Consider the following 13995-nt stretch of genomic DNA (forward strand, 5'->3'; position numbering starts at 1 on the left):
ATTAAAGTAAGCACCATTTCAATTCGATCAACCAAATTCAAATTAATCGAATTTGAAATTCAGCCAATGAAATTCAAATTATTCGATTTTGAAATTCAGTCAATAGAATTCGAATTATTCGAATTTGAAGTTAAACCAATGAAATTCAAACTACATAAAATTTGATATCAGCCAATGCAATTAAAGTAAGCACCATTTCAATTCGACCAACCAAATTCAAATTAATCGAATTTGAAATTCAGCCAATGAAATTCAAATTATTCGAATTTGAAGTTAAACCAATGAAATTCGAACCATTGAAAATTTGATATCAGCCAATGGCATTAAAGTAAGCACCATTTGAATTCGACCAACCAAATTCAAATTAATCGAATTTGAAGTTCAGCCAATGAAATTCAAATGAATTTATCATCTAGAACTAAATCCTTAGCACCTTCGAGCTACTTTTCTCTGGTGCTAAATCCACGAAGCCCTCTCCTCTATTCTACAGACTGTCCGCGAATTTCCAAATTATAAAAATTCGCGACGTAACAACGATGTAATAAAGAGATACACCGAATTGCACAGGTCATGGTGAAAATATTCGTTGTGGCAGCGATAATTTCATACTTCGGTATGACCGAACAGTCGAATTTCGCTACCGCTACGAATACTCCATTGCCACTACTCCAACGAATGTTTCACCTTGCTCTAGGAGTTCCTGAACGTTGATCTATGGGATTCAGTGTCCCTCACAGCTATAGTAAACAATGTACTCATCGTCGGATAAAGGATTTTTTTCACTTTTCTCGCTTATCTTGAAAGAGGAAGAAAAATGCCAGGTTTGTAGGTTTACCTAACGCAGTGTCAAATATCTGACTCTTCCTACTCTTCGCAAATGATTCGAAATTAATTCATTTACACTTATTTTTAAAATGAAACATACTAAGCGAGTAAATAATTTTGCCGAATTCCACACCTCGATCCCAGAATTTCCACGCTTTCCTTTGCAATCGCTGCACACTCGTGTCGTTTGCAGCACAAAACAAAAAAACAGGATGACGCGAGTGTCACTTCTAATCGATAGCTCAGAAATGCTGCAAAAGAATCGTTCCTCGATCTAACATCGTTGTAGATTTCCAACGATGTTCAATGAACTTTGAATAATTACACTCTTTTGTCAGAACGCGGTTACTCGCGTCAGTTGTTGCGATACAATCAGTGAGTTAAGGTAGCTCATATTTTTTAACGTAACACAGATACGAATCATGGGCGTTGTTTCAAAATCTAATCTCGTACGCTTCGGAAGCGGAGAAGTAGATAGAAATTATCTGTTAGGTTTCCTCGAAACGGAAGGCCAAGAAGAGGCTGGCCGTCGAACGTTAACATTTATTGATTTCTGTGCCGTGCAGCGAGCGAGGTATAGTCGACGGAAGCGATACGGCGAGATAGTGAAATCAATCAGGCGTCGAAGTACGCGTAATCCTAGCGCCGAAACAGCAGTTCGAAGGAGATAAAGAGCTCGAGCCTCGCTCGATGTCAGCTCGAGAGATGTATAGTCGATGGAAGAAATATAGCGAGGTCGTAAAGTCGATCGGGCGTTCAAATTGACACGTTCGAGCGTAGGAAGTGAATCGAAGGACAGACGAAGAAACTGAGGAGATAAAGAATCGGAAATCTTAGTCGAAGAAGCATAAAGTATGTCTTAACGTTGACTCAGTTCTAATCGAGGAACGAAAAATGTCACGTTCGAATTTAAATAGGTGTTACGATCTCGCTATATTTCTTCCACCAACTATACTTCCGAAAGACTTCTCCGCGCCTTGATCGTTGACGTTTGTTGGTTAATTTCGAGCAATACGGGGATTAATGCAATTGAAAGTAAATTAAACGCAATTTTGTTCAATTATTTTCCTTAATTTTAGAAGCATAAGTTACGGTATCACAAATAACCAGAAAATTCCGAAACGCCTAGAAATTAACCCTTTTGCGAACGGAGGACTACTATTCCAATTTTTTTTAAGTTAAATAATTTCCAAATTTTATTTCTCTCAAATATAAGTATTCGAGTTTATGGCAAAGCCAACTATTTCTATTGCTTAAAAATACGTGAGTTATTGGTTGCGTTTTTAGTGTTTCGTGAACGAGTACTATCGTTCTCAAAGGGTTAATTGAAAGAAAACTAAAATTGACCAGCTTCGTCGCGTCGAGTTGTAAAAGTACGAGCGTTGAGGGGTTAAATATACGAGGCGAAGGAGACTTTTAACACGGTACACATCTTAAACGAAAGATTGCAGAAATGTTAGATGTCGATTTGAAAAATGACGGTCGGACCAGAATCGGTGTCGCCGCTTTAATTTACGGCCACGCTGTATCGCTTCCAGCAACTATACAACAAGGGATAGGTAACTTCTGTCGCAGTATCGATCGCGGTATCAAAGCAAGGAAAACACTCGGGAAAATTTGAACGAACAAGTCGCGTTAGTTAAATGAAAATTATAATTCCTTCCAATGAACGACTGTTGTAAAGTGCAATCCTAAATATATCGATATTCACCTGCACCAGGCGATCAATTGTACAGGTATACTATCGAGCGAAGTGTGAAGTACAACAAAAAAGAAAAAAACACCTCGTATTATCTCGTCGTATCGTGAATCAAGCGATAATATAGACATACGGTTAGAAATAGAGATAACATAATCTCGTTCCTTTATATAGACTACCACGTAAAGTTTTCCTTATTTGCGATATTTTTTTCACGTGAAAACCCTGGACAATCGACATCGGCGAAAGATCTCGAGTTACCGTGAACAAATCACGCGCAATTGGAGTTGCACCAAGTGTCGAGGTTATCGTGCCAGAGAGATGAATCGGTGTTACCTGCAACTTTTCCTCCTGTCCGTTTTCATCGTTGCCGGTGAGTGAAAATAATGGTGAAAATTCGTGAAAAATCGCAATTGTCCCTTGTTACCGGAAATCCCTTCTCGATCCTTCGCGAGGAGAGTGAGAAGAGAAGAGAACCGACTTGGCGAAGCAAAATTCGTGAAAAATCGCAATTGTCCCTTGTTACCGAAAATTCCTTCTCGATCCTTCGCGAGGAGAGTGAGAAGAGAAGAGAACCGACTTGGCGGAGCAAAATTCGTGAAAAATCGCAATTGTTCCTTGTTACCGGAAATTCCTTCTCGATCCTTTGCGAGGAGAGTGAGAAGAGAAGAGAACCGACTTGGCGGAGCAAAATTCGTGAAAAATCGCAATTGTCCCTTGTTACCGGAAATCCCTTCTCGATCCTTCGCGAGGAGAGTGAGAAGAGAAGAGAACCGACTTGGCGAAGCAAAATTCGTGAAAAATCGCAATTGTCCCTTGTTACCGAAAATTCCTTCTCGATCCTTCGCGAGGAGAGTGAGAAGAGAAGAGAACCGACTTGGCGGAGTAAATTCGTGAAAAATCGCAATTGTCCCTTGTTACCGGAAATTCCTTCTCGATCCTTCGCGAGGAAAGTGAGAAAGAAAATGAAAAGAACCGACTTGGCGGTGCAAATTCGTGTTAACGTCGAGACTTTTTCCCATTGTAACGTCGCGTTTCGATTTCGTTGGTGATCGGTTTTCACTTTTAACGCGTGTCGCGACGGAAAAATTTCAGCCTGGTGTCTGAACGTGAACGACGATGAATCGGCGAAGAAATCGGCTGAAGGGAGTAACGTCTGGCCAGCGTTGATGGACGATGTTAAGGAAGAAAGCACAGGAAACTTCACGTACCGCCTTATGAAAAAAAGCAAGTACTGCATATTGGCGAATATGGATATCGACATATCGATACCAGTTAAGGTGAGATCTAGAAAGATTAATTGTTCGTTGAATCTAAATCGGTACGAATCGTCGAAATTCTTTCCAACAGGGTGAAAACAACACGGTGTTGAAGGTTCCAAAAAATGCTACCGTAGACGGTACTTGTTCGTCTGTGATATCTGAGTTGAAATTGAGTTGGAAGGGGGCAGCCGATAGGAACAACATGATTAAATTCACGTTCATCAACGATCACACCGATTTCTCCATTTTCTCCGTCGCCTTCGACGTTGTACTGGACAAAGGTGCAGGTAATACAGGGTGCAGCGAAAATTAGTCTCACGATTTTGAACACTAGGTAAAAATTTGACGGTTCGATGCTGACGAGTATTGTAGATATGATCGTTTCTAACTTTCCGAGTTTATTTTCTACACGTGTGCTTCTATTCGTGTGAAATTGATATCGATACTATCGGTTTAGAACGGTATAACTTCTTACAAATTGAACCTAACGACTTGAGCTTTTTCGAGAAGTTAGAAGGATCGGTATAGTAGACGACGTGTGCAAGAAATTTGGAAAAAATTGCAATTTCTTAAGAAAAATCGCCATCGTTCTCCGTGTTTAACTCTCGAGCTTCGATAATCAGGGTCCCTTAAGAATTAGTCTATTTTTGATTTCTAACGTCACTTCTGCACTCTGTCCAATTTAAGAATAACCTCGCTTCCGGACGTGCCTAAGGTAGGGCTAGAACGTCCAAACCGCCTACGTTTTTCTCCGTCTTACCCTCTGCTACGCTCCCTGTCTATGAGCAGAACGGACGAGAATCGGTCCGAGAACGAGGTTATTCTTAAATTGGACAGAGTGCAGAAGTGACGTTAGAAATCAAAAATAGACTAATTCTTAAGGGACCCTGTGCATCTATTAGGTGTACAAATTAATTCGTGGATTTGTTATTTATTTAAAAAAGGCCAAAGTACAGTTCGGTGTTGGAAATAATCTCCATCACTTGCTATACATTTATTCAATTTCTCGGGCAGTTGGCGAATTCCCTTTGGAAAAAATGACGGCGGTTTAGAACGTAGAAAATCAGCAATGCTATTATTGACATCTTCGTATGTTTTGAATTTTGAATCGGTTAAATCGTGCTGATGGATAAGCCGCACGGGGCAGAATTTCCCATTCCCAAACACCTTTCGCTTCAAGAGCACTTTTTTTAAGTTGAAATGCAAAAAGGATGCAGTGTCTAATACGCTGTTTATCCGACGACATAGTGTTCCCCGCTGTTTCTTAGGTTATGTCATTAGTCACATCGAGTCCGATAGTGCTTTGTTTCGCTAATAGAAGCAACTTCAGAACTCTAACACAGCGGGAAGAAAGATTCGATTCGAAGCAAAGTTACAGCTGATTAATCGCAAGGGCCACGAATTCATTTGTACACCTAATAGTTCACGATTATTCCAAACGTTCTATCTTCCGTTCGATCACGTTCAATAAACACGTTCTGCATAATCTTCGACGTAGGTAACTCCAGCTTGAAGGAAGCATCGATCGATGCTCTCCGTTTGTTCGTTACACCCGTGAAGAACGGACTTCACAAATGCAACGAGGGGAGAACTATAAAGACTAATACAGCGAATGTAACTTTCGCAAACGTTTCCTTAATCGCGTTCAATACCGAAGACGATATATCCAAACGAGAAGGTAAAACTGCGCGACGGTTGGAAGAAACGATGGAAAATTGTACGTAGTCTGACGAGTGTCTCTTTACATTCGTAGCAAAGCAGTGCGACAGCAAGGCAGAGGACGGGGCTAAAACTTTTCACTACGTGTCAAAGACGAATGGTATTTGTACAATGGCGAATATGTCTATTACTTTCGATATACCGTACAAAACGAAAGATTCCAAGGTGATAACTTTTATTTTACACGAAACACGATGTGCTTTTCGAAGAATCGATTTGTCGGTGGATTCACATCGATGTCAGTGATAATATTTCTTCTTTTTTTCTTTTTGTAGGATGCACATGGGAAAATAACTGTTCCGAGTAAAGTGGACGTCAGCGGAAACTGCGATTCGGTATTGTCGCAGATGAAGTTAGCTTGGACAGAATCGTCGAGCAAACCGTTAGCCGAGAACGAGAAAGAAAATTATGTTTCTTTTGTTTTTGCCAAGAACAAAGTGAATAGTTTCATGTCCACCATGGTGGCCAGTATTTACATGGACGAGAAGAACTTCCCGAATGCTACAGGTACGCGTGTATACAGTAATGTCTCCATAAGTGTCAGTCCGCAAGGAACCTAAACCTGACACTTGTAGAGTCAGGGACTACGTTTTCGAGCCTCGCGCCCGCCTTTGTAGTCTGCCTAACGTAGACAAGGACAGCGAATAAAAGATAAGGATGAAACGTGAGTCGAGGCAGCCAAGCGATTTAAATACCAACTTTTTTAATTTTACGTTTTTTTATCCCGTACATTTGACTGACACTTGTAGAATCGGCCCTACATTTGACTGACACTTGTAGAATCGGACCTACATTTTTTTTTACGTGGAGGTAGGCCGACATTAAATTAATTACTCAATAAGTATTAATAAGTAAATGTTGTTCAAATTATATCGTGTTTGATCTCATTCTCATCAGAAAAATCTCAGCAACATGTTAAAAAAAATTTCAGATGAAAGAAAGTAAAATTAAACGGTGGTGTAGCGTTACACGCTTCACTGACTGCAAGCGAGATAACATAGGCGCAACAATGACGCAGACCTAGGCGTAGGACCATCTATACTGACACTTGTAGAATCCAAACTGGCTGACACTTGTAGAGACATTACTGCAGTCGGTGGAAGGGATATAGCGACGTGGTAAATTCAATGGAAGATTTAAGGCGGGCTTCTCGTGTAACAGCAGTGAAATCGAACGATTTTTCTGCATCTTTTTTTTTTTGGAGAACTGTTAACAATACAACGTTATCATTTTATGGGTACATAGATATTAGGTCGTTGCATACGAAATGGCGGTGTTCGCATGCTGGCGGATCCCGTTTTGTTTTTGTAAATTAGAATCATGGCGATTGTCATATGAAAAAGTGAAGCCTATAGTCTACTGTTTCATTAAAAGTATAAAATGGATTCTGAACAGATTTGGGTGATTTCCTTTTACGAATTTAAACTGGGACATTGTGCAGTAGAGGCACTATGAAATGTTAATACATACTGCATTTGAGATAGGAACAGATTTTGTAACAGGAAAGATATTCAACAATGAGCCACTATTAAGAATGCATTTCTGGAATTTCTTACCAATATTCAGATTTGAATAATAATAGACTAAAATCATTTGTAATTCGTTGGCAAAAATGTGTCGAATCTGCTAGAATTTGTTTTGATAAATAAAGTTTAGTTTTGAATTAGTTTTGGGTAGTTAATGAATCCGCCATTTCGTATGCAACAGCCTAATACATTCGTAAACTACACGAGCAATTTTTTTTTTTTTCTTGCACGCGTCATCTAGTACAATGGGGTCCCAAGTTACGTCGTTTCTACACAATTCGATAGTCAATTGTTTTTAACCGATATTTCACGCTCCACGTGTTTAGTTCTTACTGAATCAGTCTGGAAGTTACTCGAGCAAAGAATACGAAACTTTAAATGTGATCCCTTCTATCATTTCTATAAAATTCAAAGAAAATGCAACCCCTAATCTGATAAATACGTGTATATATGTATATGTTTGCATACATACATATGTACCCCGACTTACGTCTTTTTCGACTTACGTCGCCCACTCTGGAACCAATTAGTACGTAAGTCCGGGGCCCCACTGTATACTAATCATCCTAACTTCTCAAAGAAACTGAAGTCGTTAGTTCCAATTAGAAAAAAGTTATACTGTTTTAACCGTTATGTCAATAACCAGAACTGTCGTCTACTTTATCGTCCAATTTTAGTAGCTTTCTGATAAGAAAATTCCAAACTTGAGGCAAACTTGAGGAAGGTCAAACATTTTAAGTGAGAATTATGCAAAAGGGTACCCGGTTATTCACATAAGGGTTAAAGAGTGTCCGAATATTAGTGGGAGTGAATGTTTGTATATTCAGTACGAGAATCGGAATTTCTTTCACGAGAATTACTCTCGTTCTCGTATTTCTGTCAATATCCCCGTGTTGGAACACTCGAACCATGTTCACATTCACTCCTAACCGATTTCACGAACTCGCTATATTTCTTCCACCGACTATACATGTTACCGCATCGCTGCGAACGACAGATTTCGAACGAGATTCGCCGATCCTTCCGTCGTAACGCCATGAAAATGTCAGATGTAGGTAAGCGAGTGACGGTGAATACGTTGCTGGACCATCAACTGTTCCTCGCATCCGCGGAAAACGGATTTTACAGTTGCGAGAAAGCTGCCGAGCTGACGATCGACGGCGTCAAGATTTCCATAAGCGACGTCCTCTTGATCGCGTTCGACGCGGAAAAGGAGCTCGCGTCGAAAAGAGGTAACACGCTTTAATAGCTTGCCGAGTACATTACTGTGCAGAGCTGGATAGAATACACGGGTCTGATTGGTCGTAAGTGCGACAGGAGAATCTTCTTTAACGCAACCGTAAAGACAAAGAGAGATGAAAGTTCAAAGCGACAGCGTTACCCGATGTTTCGTGGATCCCTGGTAGATCGAAACAGTCGAATGTTACATTTTCCGATCCTCTGGGGAGAATTGAAACTTTTCGCGCGATAGTTATCTACGGGAAAAAATTCCCAAACTTTCGTCTATCCTTGGACGTCTCAGGACGTCGGTTTCGGGAGCGTTACAGCGATGCGATGCCCCGGTTTTTGGCCTGAATTTCTCGAAGCTGAAGGCAGGTATCGGGGTAACGCTTAAATCTTTATTGAAAGAAGAAGAAACTTTGTTGAAACTGGCGAAATGTGACGTGGGGACGACGATACGGAGAACGAATCGGGGATGGAAAAATAGGGCTACTTAAGGGGTTAGGACTGCTTAGTTCTTTCTATAACGTCTGCATTGGTGGTTAAGCATTTCTTTTTATGGGGTGCATTGAAGGAAAAAGTTTATAAAGAACCTCCAACAATGCCGGAAGATACGCGAGAGAAACGTCATAGAAAGATCGTAGCAGTCATTTCTTAACCGTTTACATGAGTGTATTGCTGCTAGTGGACACCATTTTGAGCATCGATTCAATTAAGGTAAACGATATTATTTTAATCTTTCTTTGGTTTAGACGAAGACGAGATACTTTTTATGGTGCTTGCCGAATTCGTCTCGGTATCTCCTAAAAGATGGGTGTAAAAAAATTGTAGGTTTATCTATAAAAAACTGAAGGTGACCTTGATAACTGTGGAGAAAAAGGGTTGACAAAAAATTTGGTACAATCATCTTAGAGCTCTCCTTGAACTATGTTAATTTAGCTAAAAGAACTTCCGATCGAGCCGCTAACAGCAGAATAATCTAAGCTGATCACGCTTCGTGGTCCGCCCTGTATAGTTTTATAATGAACTTTAACAAAATTTAAAAATACAGCCAATTTTTAATAGGAAAACCAAACCGTTGCCGTTCGTGATGTCCTAAATGTCGCGGGGTAATCACGAACACTGCTTATTTGTTTACAATAGTCGCTTAAATAGCCTCTAGATGTGCTTCGACCATCACTGCACTTTTGCAACAAAATCGTAACACATAATCCAATCTTCAGTTGGAGGGTTCTCGTACTTTTTTTTTTTACAATAAATACCTCTAAACAGAACGAAGCGAGAAGAGTTTATACCACCGTTCTATTCAGCTCTGCATAGTAATCGCATCGAGAATCGCCGATCGATACGGGACAATCGTTGTATGTTTCAGTGACGGATTGTCGATACCTTTTCCCCGAAGACAGCTTCAACTACAAGCTGTACGACAAGGAAACGGGGGTTTTCTGTACCTTGGCGAAAATGAGGATTACAATGGCTGTACCGTACGAAACAGCAAACTCGAAGGTACAGGTTAACGCATCGGTATCGTTGTACTTCCATTTCTCTATTGTCATATCTCTCGTCGCAGGGAAGTAAACTGCTAACAGTTCCGTCTGATGCGACCGTGAGTGGCGTTTGCCACAGCAAATGGCCCATTCTGTATCTAGACTGGGCCGCATCCTCGAAAGCGACATCGAACAGTAAGATTACATTGCACATAGCTCAAAATGCGACGGATTTCTTCGTCTACGGAGTAGAAGCCACCGTTATTTTGGACGAAGAGAATTTCCCGGGTGCTGTCGGTAACTGCTTGCAAACTCCTACCCCCGAGCGACTTCAATCTCGCCAAGATTCTAACTAACGCACCGTGAACCGATTTCAGGTGTAAACAAAACCGTAACAGGCGGCATGAGTTCAGCTATATTTTCCGCGGACAAGTCCGCCGGACTGTACCGATGTGAAGGGAAAATTCACGAGTTAAAGCTTGATACGATGGATATGAACCTAACCGATGTTCTATTCGTGGCGTTCAACAAAGATCTAGATATGAACGCGAAGAAAGGTGAGGTTAAGACGGTCGATCTTGAATTTTCTATCGATGACGCGTTGTAGCTTCACGAGGCCCCGGGAAAATTTGAATTTCGGGGGCCCCGTGTACAGTGTTGGAGTCAGACATTTTTCTTCGGGGGGAATTTGGTGGGGGATCAATGTTGCATTCCGTATACCGATTGTTTATTAGGTAACAGCGTACAAGTATCACGGAACGGTGACACGTTGACAAGGTACAATAATCTTACTATACGTCGTTCGAAATAAAAGTAACCTCGCTCTCGGACCGATTCTCGTCCGTTCTGCGCATAGACAGGGAGCGTAGCAGAGGGTAAGACGGAGAAAAACGTAGGCGGTTTGGACGTTCTAGCCCTGCCTTAAGCACGTCCCATGCGCGAAACGAGGTTACTCTTATTTTGAACGATGTATAGCGGACTATTCTATAGTTTACGGAGCGGCGTTCGTAACGGTCAAGAAACTATTCTTGGATTTTTGAGAAAGAAGGTGTAATATATGTGCTCGTATTTTGAGAAGTGGGGATTAGGATTCGTAAGGGTCCGAGGGTAGGTCGGAGTTAGTCAGGAAAGGACGAGATGATGAGGTCGAGATTCGCGGATGAGTAGTAAATTTACAAAATGAGACTGGAAGACTAATACTTAACCCCTTTACCTATGATTTCTTTGCTGACTATGCATCTAAGCGTCAGCCATTTTCTGTTTCACTACTGTATCAGGTAAGAAAAACTAATCTGTCACAGATTAATTACATTTAGCAATCCTCAGTCCTACAAATTTAAACGAAAATTAGGATTACTATTAATTTTTCTTACTAATACAACTATTTTTCTCATATTTTTGTCACATCTTCGCCAGAATCTCTGCCACGTTGTCATATGTTAAGGGGTAGAATCTACAGCGTGATTTAGAATATTAGATAATGTCGGTATACAACGTCAATATTTTGAACAACTTTTAAATGGCCGAAAATTTTGGCAAATAATTACCGCAATTTTTAATCTTCGACATTCCTACTATACATCGTTCAAAATAAGAGTAACCTCGCTCTCGGACCGATTCTCGTCAGTTCTGCGCATAGACAAAGAGCGTAGCAGAGGGTAAGACGAAGAAAAACGTAGGCGGTTTGGACGTTCTAGCCCTGCCTTAAGCACGTCCCATGCGCGAAACGAGGTTACTCTTATTTTGAACGATGTATACAGCGATGAAGTTACGAAAGATTGATTTGGAGCCCCCCTCGTTGGTGGAGGCCCCGGGCAATTGCCCCTTTTGCCCATGGGATAACGCGCCACTGTCAACGACAAACACCGGATACTTTTCTGTATCGTAGAACGAGATGTGTGTTCGATTGTTTCAGTGCATGACTGTGCCGCGCAGGACACGACGACACAACCGCCGACCGAATCGACGACCCAATCGACCACCCAATTGACGACACAACCGCCCGGCGGTGTAACCATTCCAACGCCAGATCCTTCGGTGAAGGAATACAATTACGTCGTGACGGATCCAAATTCTCACATACCTTGCGTTTTGGCGAACATGACGATTCAACTGTCGATAACGTACAAGAAGAGCGATTCCAAAGAGGTAAGGTTGTTCGTTTGGACTCGTTTTAACGCGTTCACTGCCACGCCAGATTTACACAGCGGGTGACGAGATTATCGATAGGAAAAATATGTTTCCTTTTTGTTTTTCGCGTACGCGTAAAATCGCGATATCAAGGTTTTTCACATTGGATAATTTTCAATCAACGATTCTTCGCTAAAGATAGAGGAAACAGTTGAGCTTAGATTACGTATTAGGTCGTTGCATATGAAACGGCGGATTCGTTGATGAAACTTTAGACCTCGATAACGTAGTCCAAACTAACACTCTAGCAGATTCGACATATTTTTGCCAACGAATTGCAAACAATCTTAGTCTATTATTATACAGATCTGCATACTGGTAAGAAATTCCACAAATGCGTTCTTAATAGTGGCTCATTGTTGAATATCTTTCCTGCTACGAAAGCGATCTAAATGCTTAAACCAACTAGCTGTTCCTAGTCTCAAATGCAGTACTAACATTTCATCGTTCGCTGTAACCTTCGAACGACGAATGCCGGGTCACTTCTGACCCAGCTTTCAGGCGTCTCTCGTTTCTGAGTCTAAATCTTCCGAGTATGAAATAATCAACGTATTTACAATATAAAGAGAGGAGAGTTGTGACTCTCGTAATGTTCCTTCGAACGGCGAACGCCTAAAATGACTAAATTTTCCGAGTCTAAAGTAGTAACAATAAAAATAAGAAATAATAATTTCATAACGTACACGTTTTGCTCAGGGGGCCAGAAGAAAAACTTGCATTATTCCAAGCATAGTATTGTATTATGCTTTATTGTTGCATTCTTTTAAATTGAAAATAACGTCCAGTCAGCTGTGACGTTCGAAATTTTTCATCGACGATATTCATTTCGTTCGAATTATTCTAAACATTCGAAGCCCTCCGGTGACGATGAACCTGTTAAACGTGCGAATATCATCCTAATGTTGGTTTCTAGGCGGAGAAAACCATTACTGTACCGAACACAGCTAAAACGAACGGCACATGCGAGGACACGACTGCGAAGATGATTTTACACTGGACACCGGAGAACGGAAACGAGGAGAACAACGTGACGTTCACCTTCAAAGAGGACAAATCCAAGTCCTATCTTCAGTCGATGGACGTGGACATCTTGTTGGACGAGAAAACGTTCCCCAATGCGACAGGTAAAATTCGTTCGTGCTTCCTCTTTTCCTACGAATTTCACTCCAAGTAACCCCGACGATACCTCGATTCAGAGAAAAGACGCAGAGCTACCACGAAGGAGATCTCTGTGTTCGCCGCGACTTCGAACAACATCTACAAATGCGCGGCTGACACCGTACTGAGCGCGGGGGAAGTCGGTATACATATCAAAAACGTCTCTTTGATACCTTTCAACACGAAGAAGAACGTCACGTCGAAGACAGGTGAAGTTTCTGTTTATATCGTACGAAACGTTACCGTGTTCGGAAATGTTTTCGCGGTAGGTTCGACACACCCGACACAATTCGTGCGATGTACATATTTCGTTTGTTTTTCTTTTCGCAGAGGAATACTGCGATACCGCGACGACGGAGTCAGATGTAGGGGCAATTGTAGGTGGTATAATCGGCGGTGCCATTCTTCTGGGTATAATCGTGTATGTAATTATGTACTGGAGAAGGAGGCATTACATCAGTTAGTAAACTTGCGCGATTACTAGTGAATTTTGCGTGTTACACGAATAAACGAATCCTAACTTTCTTAAAAGTTGCACGACGATCCTTTGAACGAACCTCTTACGAAAATCAAATTTTTAAGTGTACACGGGTGTACGGAGGGTTTTGTTAACGAAAGAAATAGCGAGATCATGGTAGAGGGATGGAAAAATATTAAAGAGGTCGAAGAAGGTCATCCTGAAAGTTGTCGTAGTTTTAAACCGTTCATTTTGAAGAAACGTAACTTCGTTGGAATTGAACATTTTTATTTAAAATACTTTTCAGGATGAAATTCCATTGGAATTGAACATTTTTATTTAAAATTTCACTGGAATTGAACATTTTTATTTAAAAGAGTTTCCAGAATGGAATTCCATTGGAATTGAACATTTTTATTTAAAATAGTTTTCAGAATGAAATTCCATTGGA

General features: G+C 40.9%; 1 protein-coding gene across 1 annotated transcript; it reads left to right on the plus strand.

Annotated features, from left to right (window-relative positions):
- Nucleotides 1–2750: 2750 nt before the first annotated feature.
- Nucleotides 2751–13752, plus strand: LOC108570969. The gene is made up of 14 exons (XM_017932910.1): nucleotides 2751–2897; nucleotides 3620–3804; nucleotides 3875–4073; nucleotides 5285–5464; nucleotides 5540–5670; nucleotides 5781–6012; nucleotides 8081–8263; nucleotides 9625–9758; nucleotides 9823–10036; nucleotides 10117–10296; nucleotides 11655–11887; nucleotides 12843–13053; nucleotides 13126–13296; nucleotides 13418–13752. Exons 1-14 carry the CDS (start codon nucleotides 2846–2848, stop codon nucleotides 13549–13551), a joined length of 2439 nt encoding a protein of 812 aa, XP_017788399.1. The 5' UTR covers nucleotides 2751–2845; the 3' UTR covers nucleotides 13552–13752.
- Nucleotides 13753–13995: the final 243 nt, after the last annotated feature.

The sequence above is a fragment of the Habropoda laboriosa genome, unplaced genomic scaffold, assembly GCF_001263275.1.
Source record: "Habropoda laboriosa isolate 0110345459 unplaced genomic scaffold, ASM126327v1 scaffold88, whole genome shotgun sequence".
NCBI lineage: Eukaryota > Metazoa > Arthropoda > Insecta > Hymenoptera > Apidae > Habropoda > Habropoda laboriosa.

Excerpts from the sequence above, each read along its gene's own strand:
- LOC108570969 (XM_017932910.1), top strand. The coding sequence starts at position 2,846 with ATGAATCGGTGTTACCTGCAACTTTTCCTCCTGTCCGTTTTCATCGTT. Across the intron at positions 5,671-5,780 it reads ACAAAACGAAAGATTCCAAG|GATGCACATGGGAAAATAAC; the intron begins GTGATAACTTTT and ends TTCTTTTTGTAG. Across the intron at positions 8,264-9,624 it reads GGAGCTCGCGTCGAAAAGAG|TGACGGATTGTCGATACCTT; the intron begins GTAACACGCTTT and ends TGTATGTTTCAG.